At 44.9% G+C, this 16,970-nt stretch overlaps 1 protein-coding gene across 13 annotated transcripts in view; it reads left to right on the top strand.

The window, feature by feature from the left end:
* FRMD4A (FERM domain containing 4A) overlaps window positions 1-16,970 on the top strand; it is a 407,020-nt gene that overhangs the window by 334,259 nt on the left and 55,791 nt on the right. For 12 of the 13 annotated variants that reach the window (XM_077935685.1, XM_028745665.2, XM_077935682.1 and 9 more), the window contains 4 exons: window positions 202-285; window positions 4,938-5,003; window positions 5,879-5,936; window positions 8,162-8,248. In XM_077935685.1, the coding sequence (XP_077791811.1) occupies window positions 202-285; window positions 4,938-5,003; window positions 5,879-5,936; window positions 8,162-8,248 (295 nt within the window). The remainder of the gene's footprint in view (window positions 1-201; window positions 286-4,937; window positions 5,004-5,878; window positions 5,937-8,161; window positions 8,249-16,970) is intronic. The other variant, XM_077935683.1, reaches the window with a different exon arrangement.

The raw sequence follows: 16,970 nt of genomic DNA, 5'->3' as shown, positions 1-16,970 counted from the left end.
CTTTGCTCCGATTTTGATACTATAGTGGGAGGTTACTATGCTCCCAGATGCAAAATAAATAAAGGGAAAGAAAAAAGCTACCCCACAGCATTTCATTAAAGGGGAACAGATGTTCAAACCAGAGCAGCCAGCCAGCCATTGCAAGCCTCGTGGCTAATTTCTTGTAGACTGATCCTCCTTTTCGGATTCTCTCTTTTTCAGCAATGAAATAGTAAGGACTGACTTAAAGAAGCTTCCAGCTCTTCCAACGCAGGCACTGAAGGAACACCCATCTCTCGCTTACTGGTAACTTTTCTGTGTGTTTAGAAGCACTTACCCTTTTCACTCATTTGTGGGATGATGCATTGGTCAAGATTGCTATGGGCATATCTATACTGTAGAGTTTTATTGGTTTTCTCCCTGTTGTGACTTCCCCCAAAGACTTATGATAAGTGCTGTTTGATGAGTGTGTTGATTGAAACTTCTCAGTTAGAGATTCCCTAAGCTGCCCAGCCCTCACACAATTACATTTCCCAGAGAATGTCAATATTCCCCAACCTGGTGCCCGCCAGATATTTTCAACTATGACTCCCATCAACCCCAGCCAATGTGAGCATGCTGACCAGGGCTGATGTGAGTTGTAGCCCAAAGTATCTGGAGGGCATCAGAGTGGGGAAGGCTGGTTCATTCATGTGAGCACCAACCTGCAGGTTGAAATAGTACAGCCCAGACACAGATTTGCTATTGCACTGAAAACGGGGGCACAGTCCATAGTTTCCCACCTTTACCCTCTTGCAGCCTGGTGCCCAGGCCAAGGAGACCCAGAGCCCTGCTCAGTTCTTCTAACCCAGCTTCCTCAACCTCAGTCCTCCAGATGTTTTGAGACTACAGTTCCCATCATCCCTGACCACTGGTCCTGTTAGCTAGGAATCATGGGAGTTGTAGGCCAAAAAAGTCTGGAGGGCCGAGGTTGAGGAAGCCTGTTCTAACCCATGGCGGTTAGCACACACTTTGCAAAGTCCTGTGGGAGAGCCCACTGAGGTTAAGCAGGCCTGATTCATCCTCCTTTTTTGCTGCATACTAGCTATGAAAATTATTGGAGACAGGACTGGATTTTCAACCTCTCATCTATGTGAGATTTAATACTGAGCCCCGTAAACATGTTCCATGTTGTAGCCTTTCCTCTTCTCCCTAGGCTGAGAATGAAATGTGCAGGCACATATAGGGGAGATGGAAGCATCCTATTTAAATTCAAAATGCCCTGAGGAGAAGTCCCTCCGTCTGCCTCTCCCACCCTTTTCATCAATGCAAATATGAATTGGTTTAGGAAAACTACAGGCAGAATTCATTTTGCTGCTTTGCTGTTGGTGGCTCTTTCATGTCTCTCTTTAAAGCATTTGACTCCAAGCCCAGTGGTGGGTGGGGAACTCCTCTTTCTGCTACTCCTTTAATTTCTCCACTCTTTTGATGGCAGAAAGGGAGCGTGGTTTTCATGTTGTAGTTTGGGAATCCTTGTTTATTCTCTCCCCAGTGCCCCTGGGGAGGACTGACCTATTTCTCTTGGCCAGGTACTAATTCTGAAAAATTAGCATTAGCTTAGGCAGGGCTCAAGTTTCCTGTGAAATTCTAATATAGTTTCTGAGTCCACCCCAGGAAAGTTTCCAAATAGCGTACAAATACAAGTAGCTGTATTTAAAATCCCTGCTCGAGGCATACATAGATCTGTAGTGCTGTGACGAACCTCAATTTACCTGTTTTGTTTTTGTAATAACAGAAAATCTAACTACTTGGCCTTTCAAATGCACTGCCTGCTGTCACTGTCTTTCTCTGCAAGCATAAAGGCCAGGGCAGAGAAGGGACCCTGTGGCCCTCCATGCGCTCTTGCAGCCAGCCATCCCCCGCCCCACCCGGCCTGGCCAGGAGGATGGGAGTTGTATTCAGCAACATCTGGAAGGCCACAGATTAGCCTTTAATCTCCATATTCTCAGGATTCTTTCAATAATTCATTCAACACAAAAAAACCTTTAAAAAGCTAAATGTAACCTACATGTTGCCTTTGTATAAGCTTCTGTTTTTCCACTGGCACTGCTTTCCCTAAAGAGCATAATTCTCTGGGATAATCATCTTTACTGCCTGGGACAGTCAGCTAGAGATTATCTGTTTTCAGGACTCTGCAGTTTTCATGTCAACACACTTTCTGCCTTTTATAAAATCTGCATTTGGTTCCTAGCAGATGAGGTGGTAGAACTGGGCTGCACCATTTCAGGTGGCAGGTGGGGGAATTGTGTGGCTGAATGCTCCCCCCCCCCCCCAAAAAAATCACTATACATACAAGGCTAGCATATTAGATCCCTTCTCCTTGGGAGCTATTTTTATGCACAGAGAACTTTTATATTTAAACAAGTATTCAGTCATTTGCTTACAATGGGAAGTGCCCAGGAAGAGCTTCATAACACCTCGTTTACTGATCTTGTGAATTGTATCTCAGGGGATCCGAGTTGCCTGATGGTCACCTGCTTATGTAAACTCACTTGGTGAATGTTTTTTTCACTTGTAGCCATAGAAGGAGATATCTCAAAATAGGATGTTTACAGCTATTCACCAAGATCTACAATGCAGTTCTTACTCTTCCAAGTAGCTTTTGGTGCAATCTGACTGCTCCTCTTGGATGAGGAAGGACAAAAGATTAATATCTGTGAACAAGAGTTGCAAGATAAGGCCAAGGTTTAAAAAGTTACTGTTTTCAGTGGAGTAATAAAACCCAGTGATTTCACCTCAGGTAACTTGTTACTACAGTTTTACTATACTCTCCCAGTAATTTGGCAACATTATTGTATTCATAATTTGATATTCCTTAGAAGTTTACTTCTCTACTTCAGTAGAGAGCTCTTCCAAAGATTAAAAAAAAAAACCTAGTGTAAACACACTGATAAATCATGGTCAGCATGGAATGTTTTTAGGTTTACAGGTTTAATGAATTTGAAATTGGTCTTTTGTGAGTGCACATTCATCCTCCCTCCCTCCCTCCCCAGTTACAAAGCAGATTGCATTTATTTTGTTTTTCTGGCTGTACTCTGCTCCATGATATGTTTGGATTGGTGTTGGGCTACCAACATTTGCTGTTAACATTCTGGTCCCTTTGGTGAGGGCAGCAGCCAGGAAAAGAGCACAGGCTCTCATCTATCAGGCTCCACAGAGAATGGAGAAAACAGCAAACTATTTCTGCTGTGCTTAGAACTGCTGGCAGATCTGGAGGGCTGTGCTTGTGGTTGTGTACTAGTGTGGGGTGAAGGAGCTGCACAAAGTGCTGGGAGAACAACCTGTAGAGCTGCCGCTGCTGCCACCCAGTTGCTGCTGCTTCATCCCTGCCCACCAGGTCTGCAGCTGGATGTGGAAAGGGCATCTTAACATCTCCACCTGAAGGATTCAAAACCTTCATTTGAAGCGGGTTTCAGATCCTGGGCAGCCTTTGTCGTGGCTAGTTTTGATGCTGTCAATCTGGGGTTTTTCAACCTTTGTGTTAACATGCATATGAACTTTATTGTCTGTGCAGTGTCTTTCATTTGATTTGAAGGAGTTCACAGATATGTTTACAAGCTGGCAGGCATGCAGGGGCACTTTAGTTTTAGTGCCATTTCATGCCTATCAAAGAATTAGCCATCTGAAGTAAAATGCATTATGAATGAGTTTACCTGCCACCAAAATAGTGACAGTTTGGAGTCACTGTCATGTTAACAGGTGGCCTCAGCCCATGTGCAGCTGTCAGTGGTCTGCTGAAAAGATGAACAGCTGAAATTCAACCACTTAGAGGCCTTTCTCTCCAGTTAATTTCTCTGTTTGGAATCATCTGTTTGTACAGAAATTAGGAAAGGGATAGGTTCTGTTTCTGAAATTTTGGCTCAATTAATACATCACACTAAATCATGGTTTGCTCTACCAAGATATGGTTCAAGCTTTTAAATCTCATACTTGTTTGGGTTCAGTAGGCATTGGAGGCAGAGGAATAATTAATGGGGTTTTTTTCATTCATTGTTAGCACAAAGAGTTTCTCTTTCTGATTTGATGGCTGGTTACAAACCATGGTCTGTTAATTCAAACATTGCACCAAACAAGTAATAGTTGCCAGATGTTGCTGGACCAACTTCCATCATCCCTGATGTCAAACCATGATGGCTGGGACTGATAGGAGTTGGTCCAATGGCATTTGGAGAACACCAAGTTGGCTATTTGTGCACTAATCATATTTAAGCTTTCTTCACCGTGGCCCTAAAGCAGCCTTTCCCAGTCTTGGGTCCCCCAGTAATGTTGGGCCACATATGCCATCATCCCTGACCATTGGCCATGCTGACTGTTATGGGAGTTGAGAGTCCAACAACATCTGGCAACCCAAGCTTGGGAAGCACTGCTCAACATACTTCCGTTTGTATAATTCTCTGGCCCAGAGCAAATAGTTAAGAGATCAAGAAGCATGCACAGATTGCATGCACAGATATGCCCCACCCCAACATACACTTCTGCTTCTTTTCACTTGCCAGATTAAGCCAGATTGTTGTATCTACAAGATTATATTTCACTGTAACCATGGGTTTCATTATAATCAGGATTTCCAACCAGCATTTTTCTCCTGGTTAAGATGGATCTGGGTAGTGTTATCCATGGTTAAGGGAGGAAGAAATTCTTGAAATAGATCTCTGTTTTTGCTGCATTTCTGCCTCTGTGTATGTAGTTCTTGTAGTAGTTCTTGTTTTAATTTATAAACATAAAAGTTTTTTAAAATAAATGTTTTTTGTATTAGCTAGCTTTGCTTTTCTGCTTTCCATCACGTAGTATTTTTAGACCTCTGGGAATCCTTGGGCTGATAGCCACCATTTTATGAGATGCCTCTTCTACAGTGGAGGTCCTGCACTGTTTTTTCAGCTGTGCTAAAGGTAATAAGATTCTGTTTCTTTCCTTTAAAGTGAGGACCGAGTTATTGAGCATTACAAGAAGCTAAATGGGCAGACGAGAGGTCAAGCCATTGTCAAGTAAGTTGGGAAGTGGGATTCTACTATGATGAACTTTGTCTCTGGGATGTAACATGGAGGGGGGAGTTGAACATTCTACAAGTAATTACGTAGCGTTTTCTATTTTAGTGCAGTGGTTTTCAGGCTGTGTTCCAGGAAACACTGAGGTCCTTCAGAAACTTATCAGGAGTTCCTCAGTGAGAAGATGACTAATGTTGGCCAAGCCTTAAAAAATAGTCTTCCTACCACAGCTGATTATTGGCCACAATCCACAGTTGCAGGAGAATATTGGCTGGGTTCTAAAGTGTGTACTCAATTGACACAGGGCAACAGCAAAGCCTAAGAAGATCTAGAACTGCACCCTAACACAGATGGGTGTTTCAGTATGTTTGGGGGTCTCTTGACATAAAAATTCTTAAAGAAAGGGTTCCCTGAAGGCAGAATGCTTGAAAGCCACTGTTTAACATATGCTCTTTCAGACTGCAAGTTCTCCTCTAGGCATCTTGTTATTGTCTTTAATTTAGATTTCATTGCAAAGAATTTGAACGTGCCACTCCAATAAATACTTCAATATAATCCAGTATTTCATGGAATATGTTACAATGATGTGAAAGGTGATGGGATGTCTCATTGAAGCTTAACAAAATCTACAAATCCTTTTTAAAATGTCTAACAATTTACCCTACTAGTCCTCACAGCTTCCCATCAAGATGGAGATAAATAAAACATGTTTCTGGGTCCAATCCAGTGATATGAATCCACTCCTACTCATCAGTTTTAGAATTTGTGTCATTAACACATCCTGGAAAGGGTGCCCAAATGTTCATGAGGGTTTTTTTCCCATTGCCTCCCCTTGTTGTCTGTGTGACACTGTTATTTTGCACTTCCCTCCACAGTTACATGAGCATTGTAGAATCTCTTCCAACATACGGAGTCCATTATTATGCAGTTAAGGTACGTTTCAACTGAAAAGTGTTATTTGATGGAATTGGATTGGTTTATCACAAACAATTACGTCAGAAATCATTCTTCATTTACACAGTAATGAAAATTCTAGTCTATTTCCTGTGTTAAGATCAATAAATAGCTTTATTAACTTCATGGTGATGCACTTTAAACAGAAAAATAATGCATCTGAAATTGCTTATTTATTTGATTGATAGACTGCTTATATGCCAAAATGGAGTCTAAGTGATTTGCAAGAATCACTTATAAAATCCATACATAATTATAATACACAGAGTATTAAAGCATCCTTAATTAGAATGTACAATACAGCAAAAAAGCTTGGCAATTAAACAATAAACAGTTAAAACAAGAAGATCAGAAGTTCAAATTCAGAGGGTTGTCTGACTAAACAGGTGTCTCCTTGGAAGGTGGCAGAATGCCAATATTATTATTGTTTTATTAATTTATATACTGCTTATATTTCAAAATGGCTTCTAAGTGGTTTAGTATAATGGAGCAGTGCAATTCCATTGTAAATCTTTACGGTTTAATTTATTTGGTTCTAGGTGAACTTAAGTGTTTTAGTTGCAAATTGTGAATACAGTGGTGCCCCGCAAGACGAACGCCTTGCAAGACGGAAAACCCGCTAGACGAAAGGGTTTTCCGTCGCGGAGGCGCTTCGCAAAACGGATTTCCCTATGGGCTTCCTTCGCAAGACGAAAGCCCATAGGGAAATCTCCGGGACAGCGGGGAAGCGCAGCGCGTCTTCCCCACTGTCCTCGGACCTCCTCCGTAGCCTGGCAGCAGGAGGAGGTCTCTCCGCCCCCCCGCCAAGCTTCGGAAGGATGCTCCGAAGCCAGGCGGCGGGAGGAGGTCTCTCCGCCCCCCCCCCCGCCAGGCTTCGGAAGGATGCTCCGAAGCCAGGCGGCGGGAGGAGGTCTCTCCGCCCCCCCGCCAGGCTTCGGAAGGCTGCTCCGAAGCCTGGCGGGGGGGCGGAGAGACCTCCTCCCGCCGCCAGGCTTCGGAGCAGCCTTCCGAAGCCTGGCGGGGGGGGGCGGAGAGGTTTTTTAAAAACCCCGGGACAGCGGAGGACTTCTCCGCTGTCCGGGGCGATTTTAAAATGCTGGGGGTGGGAAGAAAAGCCCCCCCCAGCCTTCAGAAGAGGTCGGGGGACAGACTGTCCCCGGACCTGGTCTGAAGGCGGTTTCCATAGGAACGCATTGATTGATTTTCAATGCATTCCTATGGAAAACCGTGCTTCGCAAGACGAAAAAATCGCAAGACGACAAAACTTGCGGAACGAATTAATTTCGTCTTGCGAGGCACCACTGTAATACCCTACCAACACATACAAACACACTCCTTTCATACACCCTGAACAGCAACTGAGCATTAAGAGGCTATTCATCGGTTATGCCCCTGCCACGCCCAGCAGGAAACTATATAAGGAACAGAAGCTGAAAGGAAAAGGCTGCAGTAACCTTTTAAAGCAGCAGTGCACAACCTGTGGCCCTCCAGAGCCAGTGTGGTATAGTGGTTAAGAGCGGTAGTCTCGTAATCTGGGGAACCGGGTTCGCGTCTCCGCTCCTCCACCTGCAGCTGCAGCTGCTGGGGTGACCTTGGGCCAGTCACACTTCTCTGAAGTCTCTCAGCCCCACTCACCTCACAGAGTGTTTGTTGTGGGGGAGGAAGGGAAAAGAGAATATTAGCCGCTTTGAGACTCCTTAAAGGGAGTGAAAGGCGGGATATCAAATCCAAACTCCTCTTCTTCTTCCAGATGTTTCTGAACTAGAATGCCCATCAGCCCCAGCCAGCATAGTCAGGGGTCAGGGAGGTGTAGTGCAACAACATCTGGAGGGCCGTGAAAAGTTTCAATAGTGTTTTGCTAGTCCACACAGGTTGGCACTTTGGTTTCATTTAAACTGGTAAAAAATGATCACAAATTGGGATTAAAAAAAGCAAGACTGGAGGACAACACACACAAAAACCCCTGAATGCAATTTATTGACAATGACATTCACTGTCAAAAGTGAGTGAAGGTTAACAATTAACATGAAAACTGCTTGTTTGAAAGCAACCTCTGTTAAGGAATGTTCCAACCGTCGAAGACTGTCCAACTATACCAAACACATTTGAAATTAATAAAGGCAGAGGATTCTTGCTACATTTTGACTAAACCCCCTTCAGAATAACATTGACTCTGGTATATGTGCACGTTTTCTTTACACCAGGACAAGCAGGGAATCCCTTGGTGGTTAGGACTTAGCTACAAGGGAATCTTTCAGTATGACTACCATGACAAAGTGAAGCCAAGAAAGGTAAGCACATTATTTAAAGAGACTTACGTTGCCTTTTGCTTGAATGAGGAGGTCAATGTGTTTAACTTCTGAATTTTATAGATAATTTTAATCTATATTTTTGTTTGATGTTTACAGGTTTTGTGCTTACAGGTTTTAGCAATTAAGCAGTATGCAAATTTTATTAAATTGATATATGCGCAGAAACATTTGTCAGTGAGTGTTTCTGTAGGCTACTTAAAGAGGCCATGGCAGAGAGTTAAGAGTCTGAAGTAATCCTTATATACTGCGGTCACTGTTAAGGCATTGAGGGCACAAGGAGAAGGGGATGACAGAGAACAAGATGGTTGGACAGTGTTCTCAATGCTACAAACATGAGTTTGACCAAACTGTGGGAGGCAGTGGAAGACAGGAGTGCCTGGCATGCTCTGGTCCATGGGGTCACGAAGAGTCGGACACGACTAAATGACTAAACAACAACAACTGTTAGGGGAGAGCATTGGAATGCAGCACTATTCATTGCAAGGGCTTAGAATATTGTGTCATATTTAGAATAGCCCATTTTCTCAAAGGTGTAAAAAGATGGAGACAAAATCCCAGTTTTTAACTTGGTAGTATCTTGCTATAGGTTCGTATACATATTTAAATAAGGCAGAATGGGGAGGAAAAAAGGGAAGAGTTGCCTTTTGCCAATTCTTTTGTTCCAAGTGGAGAAGCTGTGGATATCAACATCGCTTGAAAGTGGCTGGACATCTGAATGCCTGAATATAACCAAGATATTTGCACTCTTATATGATTACAATTGAGAGCAATCTTCTGTACAGTTTTGTGCAGGCACCTTTTTCTCCAGAAAGCAGCACTGTCTTTGGTTGCACATGTTCATTTGTACAAACTAGCCATTGTGCATTCTCAGAAAATTACAACTTGTCAGCAGCCAAGCTATTCCATTCATTCATGCCCCAAAGCATCTAGCATTGTTCTGATGAGATAAATGGGAGTTATGCTCATGCTCTTCGTTCTCTCTCTCCATCCTACGTGGATGAAACTTCTGAAACAGAGCCTCCCAGAACCAGACACCAAGAAGCATGAAGGCTCTGCATGTGTGGTACCTTGTTGCTTCCTTTCAAATGATGTTTCAGAGGAGATAAAAGGGAACAAGGTCTGTACACCTTCCTCATCTGAGCCAAGGTGGCTCACCTGGAAGTAGCCATCTTTGGTGACTAGCCCTGGCTGGATGCACAGAGAAGAGGGTTCTTCTGAGTCTGAAGAGGGGTGGAAGTTTAGAAGTTTGCTCCTAGGCCTGGCTGGTGCCATCCAATAAGCAATGTAGGAGGCTGCCTGAGACCACAGAATTCAAGAGGAGCAGGGCTTCTCTGGAAAGTTTAAAAAATAATATATCTTGAGAAAATAAGGTGTGGAGTCAAGGGCAGTTGTGTCTCACACACACACACCCTGATTTTCCCAGTTGCTGACCCTAATGATCACTTCATTCTTCTGGAGTCAGAAAAGCCCCTCACAATCAACAAGATATTGAGGCAGCAATATTAATTTTTGTCTGGGGCACTGGTTAACCCCATTTCCCCTATAGCCAAGAAGTCATTATGTCTCCCATCAGTTGATACCTCTGTTGGACTCTCATTATCATTAAGCTCTTTTTTTTGGAAAGAGCATGTTAGTTTTAAACCCTAACCTGGAAGTGAAATCTCCCTTGGGATGGATTATTACAGACAGCTTCTACTGGAAGCCTGGTGAATCACCTCAAGGCAACTCTGAGTCAAATTTGAGTTGGTTTGTTTTTTAAGGTGTCTTCACATATTGAAGAATGATGCAAACTATTTAGGACCTACCTCTTGTTGATGTTTATAGTTCCTATTAAAGGTAAAGGGACCCCTGGCCATTAGGTCCAGTCGTGACAGACTATGGGGTTGCGGTGTTCATCTAGCTTTATTGGCCGAGGGAGCCGGTGTTCAGCTTCTGGGTCGTGTGGCCAGCATGACAAAGCCACTTCTGGTGAACCAGAAGTAGAAGACAAAGCAGGAAATTGTGAAACAAAACCAGCCCAAACTGAGAAATGTATATTAAATGCAAAGAAAAATCCTTGCCTTTAAAAAAAAGATTGTAATTTCCCCGTTAGGTCATCCTGAATAGTATTTGTCACACTGAATAGCTGAGCATTGTCTCTTCACAATCTTATCATCATCCGGTCAAACCCAACCTTTTATTAAATTGCTCCAGTCATTTTGCCAGGACCCTGCAAAATTCTGAGTATTTAAAAAAATAAAAAATGATAAGAGCTTGGCTGACCGTTGGCTTACATTCTAGGATCCAATTTGTACACATTTAAATTTTTAGTCACTGTACTAAATGTCACCAGAAATGCAGTTGGGCTTTTAATAGAAGAGGCTCTGGATGAGGCAGTAGTTGAGGGAATTGAATTAGACTGCAGCTTCCAAAGGCCATGAGCCTTTGAGTATTTGAGTCCTGAAGGCATATTGTCTATCCAGTGTTTCCCAACCGGTGTTCCGCGGCACACGAGTGTGCCGTGAGACGTTGCCTCGTGTGCCGCGAGATGCCTGGAGGGAGGCGGGCGAGTCGGGCGGCGAGAGGCGGGGCGGCGGCGGCGAGGAGAGGCCGCGCCTCCTGCTGCTGCCTGGCGCTCCTCCTCGCAGCCGGAAGCGCTGCCTGGGCGCCTCCGCGCGACTCTGCCTCGCTGGGTTTGGTCTCCCAGCAGAGACGGGTCACACGCGCCCCTCCCTCAGCCTGCGCGGAGGGAAAGCCAGAGAGAGGCATCGCTCCTGCGCGGCGGGAGAGGGAGCAGCCGGAGCGATGCCCCAAACGAACGGGACCGGAGGGGAAATCCTCTCCGAGGCGGATTGAGCGCAGCTGAGAGAAGCCTTTCGAGGAGCTGCCGTGTCCCCTGGAAACCCCCTTCCCAGCTCTGCCTCAGCCGCCGCCGCCTCAGTTGCCGCCGTCCCTCAGTCCCTCGCTCTGCTGCCTCCTCCCACCCCCAAAGCTTGGAGGTTCCCCAGCAAGGGGGAGGGAAAAAACTTTCACTTTTGTGCGTCCCTCCCGGCGTGACGCTGCGCGCTGACGTCACGGGGCGGGGCTTTAATGGTGGTGTGCCGCGAGATTTTTTTTTAGTAAACAGGTGTGCCGTTGCCCAAAAACATTTGGGAAACACTGGTCTATGCTTTAACTGACTAATAAGATCGAAAGAAGAAAATACTGCATTTTAGACTGCATATCTCTTCCCTTGTGCACTGGACTAAGCAACATTTGATTGGATATTTTCACAATTGGCCATTTTTAATCTTTCCTTGAAAATGCGTAATGAGCAGGAGGGCAGCCTTGGTTATGTACAATTTCATGTTCTCCCTTCCGTGAGCAATGAAAATTCATGGCAACCTTATAGGGTATGTTTCCTTTCTGTCTGTTACACAGCTGGAGCTGGCATTGCAGATGTGCAGAAGCAGCCACACAGGCAGGAAGCACTAGTCTCAAAGCACTGTTAGCCTCGCAACCTGAAGTCTTGAACAAGGTCCACAGCCTGATCTAAACTGCTGCTCTTCACTTCTCCTTGTGTATCCTCTCTCAAGTAAAGCTGCTTTCATTCCTAGCAGGAGAGTGTGACTCACATTTCAGGAGTTTAAAGCAACCAAATACCCATCAGTGCCCATTGTCCTCTCTCAATGACTGGCCATACCAAGTGCAAGGTAAAGAGCATCATTCACAACACCACTATAGCATGCAATTTCTTTCACTCCCCCAACTTAATAAGGAAATATAAATTTCCACCTGCGCTTTTTGCACTACATTGCTGCCAAACAACGGCAATATATTTCTGCCTATGTAGCACCTGATAAGAAGGGTGGTCAGATGACAATGAGGGCAGGACTCCTTCCCCTTCAAGAGGAAGGGGCAGTCTCAGCAGGCACACTTTCTGGAATTCCATAGGAGCTCTGTCCTCTTTTGTCACCCTAAAGAGAAATTGTAGAAGCATGTTCTTCAATGAGATGGAAGGCGGGGCTGCAGGTTGTCATGAACCTGTGAGCAAGTATCTCTGGGTGGGGCCCCTCAGGCAAAGCAACCCTCTCCTTGACACAGGTGACTACAAAGCACAGATAGGAAAGTGTGAGAGGACAGGACAAGAGCAGACAGCATGCTAGGCTTTGTAGTCTCAGTGCATAAACCTTGTTGATTGAGAGTTCAGTCACAGTGCTATTCTAGGATCAGACGCATCCAAGGCAAGTTTGTAAATGACAAGTCTTGTTTGCAATTGTGAATAGGCTGCTTGAATAAACACAGAGGAAGCACTGCCTTGCTCTGCTTTTTGGTGTGTGCTCTCCCTCTCCCTGGATTGATCAGGTTTGATGCTGGAATCACTAGAGTCAGGGAACAGGTTCTCCTCTCCTGGGTTAGCAGCTAAACCTTTTTCAGCCAGAGGCTTCCCTCATGGGCAACTTGACTGATCTGCAACCATAAAAAACCACCTATCAATCTCATGAGAAGCCTTCCTGTCAGTATTGGGTGGGTTCAGAGGCAAAATGGGGGGAGCAAGAGATGTGACTCATCCCTTTGTACAATAGGCTGCATTCCAGCCTTACAAAAGCCACATAGGCTGGCCCCCCTCCACACCCACCTTGACTGTCCTTGTGATAAAGAAGGCAAAGAGGACAACCGTAGGGCTGCTGCCATCAGAGAGCAGTGGGTGAACATTCAAGAGCCAGAGGAAGGTGGAGCAAAAGTACTAGGATTTCAGGGGAACTCTGGCGAAGATACTCCCCTCTTTGGATTACAGGTCTGTGTCTATTCTTCTCCTAAGAAAGAAAGAAAGAGACTTCCAAGTAGATGAGATTATGCAAAACCATAGTTTGTGGGTTCACCAACTTCTATACCATGTCTATCCTGACCTTGGCATACATTGCATTATCCAATTTTATCCTGACGACATTATCCTGCCTTTGAAGAAAGTTGGGCTAAGCGACAGTGACCAGCCAAGCCTCATCCAGGCAAAGTTCAGGGCATTATTTCCCCCCACGTGTTTTCGATTCCACCTCCCATTTGTCTGCCTTTGCTGCTGCTGCTGTGTGTTGGTGCTGTACTTCTGCTGCAGACTGGCCCACTGGCTGTTTCGCTTCATGGGTGTGCTTTTGAAGTTGAACAGCATGTGTGCTGTGAAAAGCACAAATGCCAGAGAGTCATTTAGAGGCATGGAAGGAATCTGTAGTGTCTTTGAGAGTCTTTTCATTTTACACAGGGCTCATAAAGTCAGCGTTTAGTGCTCCCAGAAGCATTTTGAAAAAGCAAAAGTGGCATTGCCCATGCCTACATGATAATTAATAATATGTCTTTAAGTGCCAGGATAGACAGGCAATCTGTTCTGGCTGAGAGGATCTCACTATTTTAAGAGCCTGAACTGCTATCCTCCAGTGCACAAAGTTCCAATAACCTTTGCAAACCATTAACTATTGGCAGGCTTTGTTAATCGTTTGCTCTTCTGCTTTCCTTAACAAAGGCTGCCTAGAGTTTTTCCATGGGTGCACAAACTCTTGACTGACACCTTAAAATTTCAGCAGGGAAGAAGGTGAAGAATCAAGAAGCCTAGAAGGAAGCAAAAATAGGCAGAGTTGCTTGTGATAAACTAGACCAGGGACCAAGAGCAGATGGAGAGAAGCAGTAGATCTGATACATCACTGAAACAAGGCAGGGATAAAGAATCAAAAGTATATAACATCGCCATACATTCATACACAGAATTAATACATTAGTATACAGAAATATATGTATGTGGCTGCAGGGGCACCATGGGAGGAGCTGAGGGCCCCGCCGAAATATTCTGCAGCCTGCATTGGGCCCCACAGCTGTGGCAGGCCTCACGTGGCGTCACATGTGGGCATCATGCGCATGACATCACACACACGAGCTGGGCCTCCCCAAAGTGGGGCAGAACCTGGCACCTGTGTGTGGCTGATTATTACTTATTCAGTATAAATTATTATTTATTAGTAAGTATTATTAATAAATAAATAAATATTAAAACAATTATAATTTATTAAGAAATATTACTCATCAGCCCATGAATATTTATCAGTTTATTTCATTGCTTCAGAACATCCAAAGTGGCTGCTCCCCTTTGCCATGCATGTTAATTTCATTATGCCACATTTTAACATCACGCCCATTTGAAGCACATGGCTTCCTCCAAAGAATCCTGGGAGTTGTCATTTGTTAAGGGTGCTGGGAATTGTAGCTCCAGGAGGGATAAACTACACTTCCCAGAATTCTTTGGGGGAAGCCATGTGCTTTCAATGTACTTGCTGGATTTTAAAAGGAACAAGTGGGCCCCTCAATGTTTCAGTGCGGATGCTACTGTTTGGGGGTTCGAGATAACCAAGCAGACCTTCTTCCAAGATCTTCCCTCCCACCCTCTCCCCAACACCCCGCTTGCTGTTCCCCTCTTCCAACAGTGAGGCAGTGAAGAGCCTCCGTCCCCCTGGGCTGCTTCTTGCTTTCAGGCCAGTTGCTCAAAAGCAAGAGACAAGGCTGTTTTCCATACACCCAGCCATGTGTAATTGTGTTAATATTAATAATAATAATAAGTTTTATTTATATCCCGCCCTCCCCAGCCGAAGCTGGGCTCAGGGCGGCTAACAACAATCAAAATAATCCGACATTCTAAAACATTCATTATAAAATTAATTAAATCAAATTAAAATCAAATTAATGGCAACCATCAAGCCAAATTCTGTGCAGATTGCCGATTGCCAGAGGAGGGGGTCAGGCTGTGTTCATCTTCCATCCTCATATCTGATGCTGAGGTCTGCCTTCACATTCTGATTCTGTACCTACCAAAAGAAAATTGTCTTCTGTTGGCTTTTCTCCCTGCTGCTAAATGCTGGGTTTTCCTATTTGGTCCCCTGCTGGGATTCAGTTGCCCCTGCCCAGATATTTTTTCAAGGACTGAGCATCCTACTGTATTGAGAAAATGCTCCTCATACAGCGGTGAATGGTGCGTTAGGGGAGGGGAGTGAGCAGTGGGTTAAGCGGACGACACCAAGAAGGGGTCCAGCAGTCAAGGAGGCGGTTCATCCACATGCAGTAGAGAAGTGAGGGGCTTGTTCACCCAGGAAGGGAGCCCATCTAGAGAAGGAAAACTGATCCTAAATCTCCACTGCCTTCCTTGGGAGAAGAAAAGGCTAAGGTGCAAAGCCTACACAAATCCAGAGTGGTGCCACTAAGATGCTTGGATGGCGCCTGGTGCGCCTCCTTCTGGCAGCTGCTGCAGCCAAGCACTCCACTGCCTATTGCAGGGGTCAGCAAACTTTTTCAGCAGGGGGCCGGTCCACTGTCCCTCAGAACTTCTGGGGGGGGGGAGGAACAAATTCCTATGCCCCACAAATAACCCAGAGATGCATTTTAAATAAAAGCACACATTCTACTCATGTAAAAATACGCTGATTACTGGACTGTCCACAGGCCGGATTTAGAAGGGCCTTAGTTTGCCTATCCATGGTCTATTGAGACAGACAGATGCCAACAATCCCTCCTCATACAGGCATGCTTTCCTGCAGGGTCCACACAACATTGCTGCCCATGTTCCTTCACCAACTCCCATTGAATCCAGATTAACACCCTTTCTGGGAGAAAATCAGTGAGTTGTTTTTTTAAAACAAAAACAGTTGCCAACAACTCACTGCAATATTTTGCCAACTCATTTGCAAATTAAGTCCCTGTCCGGAAGACCCTCACTCCTTTCATGAGAGCATCAGGCTCTTTCCACAAGCGCATGGGACTTGGTATCAACAACTGTTGCTTAAGCATCAAAAGCCATGGTTGCCCAACTCATCCTGAAATAAGTGCTGGGCCATTTCAACCAACATTTCCCCATTAATTTCACCATGAGATTACTAAAAGCAATCAAGAATACTTCAGAACAATAAAAGAAACATGGTGCTCAGCCATTGTTTGAGGCAGTCCTTGAGAGTATGCTCCCTTCCAGCCTTTTTATTCATTTAAAGAACCCCTTTTACCCTATAAGCCTTTAGCATTATTTTAAAGCCACAGTCACGATTCTGGGCTTCTCTTTAACTAAACAGATGGTCATGTGGACACCCACCCAGCTCAGTCCCCTGTTTGTGGCAAAACCTTCAAGAGCTTCTCCCAGATAGCAGATATGGATGCAGAGCTCAAGCCTCAGCTTAAGTATGGAACGGCCAACAAGCCACACATGTCCCCACACATCCACCGAAATGAAAGAGAGGCAGAAGAGTGGAATTTTAAAGCCCTTGATTATAGCTCTTCTTTAACTCTCCACAAGGACCTGGGAGTGGGCCAGTAATTCTCTTCCCAGGAATGGTTTCCACTGAGGACATTTTCCAGCCCCACCTGGACGCTCCGCAACATCATGCGCATTGCGGAAGCCCCTCCCCCCACCCACTTCCTTCACCCTTCGAAGACCGTTTTGCAGAATAGAACAGCAGAGGTTTTTTGGCTGCAGTCTCTGACCACCACCTCAAAAGTGTGGGCAGTTTTAATAGGCACCAACCTGGTTTCAAACCACACACAGAGAGACTTTCCAATGTTAAACAATCATTTCCAGACAGACATCCCCCCCCCCTAAAGTTAAACACATTTAACAGCAACTTTACTTTAACATCAAAGATGATGTTTCTTGGAGAGGGTGAGGCAGAGTTCACTGGGTTTTGGAGAGGAAGATTGCCAGTGTAAATACTAGACATAGGTG

This window comes from Podarcis muralis, chromosome 10 (assembly GCF_964188315.1).
Source record: "Podarcis muralis chromosome 10, rPodMur119.hap1.1, whole genome shotgun sequence".
In the NCBI taxonomy this organism is placed as follows: Eukaryota; Metazoa; Chordata; class Lepidosauria; order Squamata; family Lacertidae; genus Podarcis; species Podarcis muralis.
This window is presented reverse-complemented; position numbering and strand designations above follow the sequence as displayed.